Source organism: Sphaeroforma arctica (genome assembly GCF_001186125.1).
Source record: "Sphaeroforma arctica JP610 unplaced genomic scaffold supercont1.8534, whole genome shotgun sequence".
In the NCBI taxonomy this organism is placed as follows: domain Eukaryota; class Ichthyosporea; order Ichthyophonida; genus Sphaeroforma; species Sphaeroforma arctica.
In genome coordinates this window covers 1-1219 of record NW_014032024.1, presented here as the reverse complement: position 1 = coordinate 1219, position 1219 = coordinate 1, and the positions used below count along the sequence as shown (strand labels likewise).

Below are 1219 nucleotides of genomic sequence, written 5' to 3'. Positions count from 1 at the left end.
TATCTTTCCTAAATGTTAGGCAATGTACTCGGGTATATGATTTCTGTTATGCAACCAAAAAATTATATACATACTGCTACCTGCACACGATCATTTCAAGTTAGCTCGTAGCGCCCGTATTGGTAGTACTTCAAAGTGTATCAAGCTGCGTGAGCATTTAGCTGTCTGTACAAGAATGGAGAAGGGGGAGGGAGGTGAGTTGCAAAACATAACAAAAATAATGAGTTATTCAGTTCGGTCTTTACTGGGTGAATTGCTCAATCCGTGCTCTATATGCTACAGTGTTGAGAATGAGGAGAACGAAGCAAACATGGACCACGTAGAGCAGAACATCTTCAGAGCTATCAAGGATGGCAAATACGACATAGTACGAGCCATGCTGGCAGCTGGGTTTGACGTGGAGATGAGAGATACGGTAGGGCAAAGCGATGGACGTGTGGAATATATTGGCATGTATTATGACACAATAGATTGTCTGCACATACCAGCTTGTGAATACGTATATGTAGGACGGTATAGGCCTATCGTATATATTAAGAATGTATACATCGTCGCATGTTTTGTTAGTCTAATCGTTACTGGATCAGATACTTTTCTTTTCTTCAAATTTGTGCGTGAGCAAATGTCAAATTCGGCGGATACATCTAACACCGACATATACGTGAGCGTATATGTATGCAAGTGGCATTTTGTCCGCTGTAATTGCCCTGAGTTGTCAAGCTGACTTCACTGTCTTACGAGACTACGCGCACACGAACCTCAATCGCTGTGTACCGTACATGCACCGGAGACAGCAGACCATACAAAGAAGTCATGTCATTGTTCAATATAGATCCTCACACTTGGACTGTGTCGGATGCCGGGTTTTTCGTTCTGGTTGTCTTCGCATGAACCCCTATCCTGTCCCGAGTGATGTAATAAGGACTAAAGCGGTCCTTCGATATCGATGCCGTTCTTGCTTAATATAAATGTGATCTATTCAACGTGGGCGGTCGCCTTTTACGACGAATTTACCTGTCTTAAATTAAAATAACTTGTCGTAAATCGTACACAGGTGCAACAAACCCCTCTGCACTTTGCAGCACTGACTGGGGATGTGGGAATGGCTAAGCTGCTTCTTTATTATGGCGCTGATATCAACTGCATAGATGCTGTATGTTTACGACACGTGCTGTTTTTAAGTATCAATATACCCATCACCGATCTATATATATATATA

General features: G+C 42.3%; 1 protein-coding gene across 1 annotated transcript; it reads left to right on the top strand.

Annotated features, from left to right (window-relative positions):
* Nucleotides 1-175: 175 nt before the first annotated feature.
* Nucleotides 176-415, top strand: SARC_16627 (hypothetical protein; the record flags this gene model as incomplete). Its single annotated transcript, XM_014289272.1, has 1 exon — nucleotides 176-415. A coding segment is annotated over one exon (240 nt), but the record flags the coding sequence as incomplete, so codon positions are not given.
* Nucleotides 416-1219: the final 804 nt, after the last annotated feature.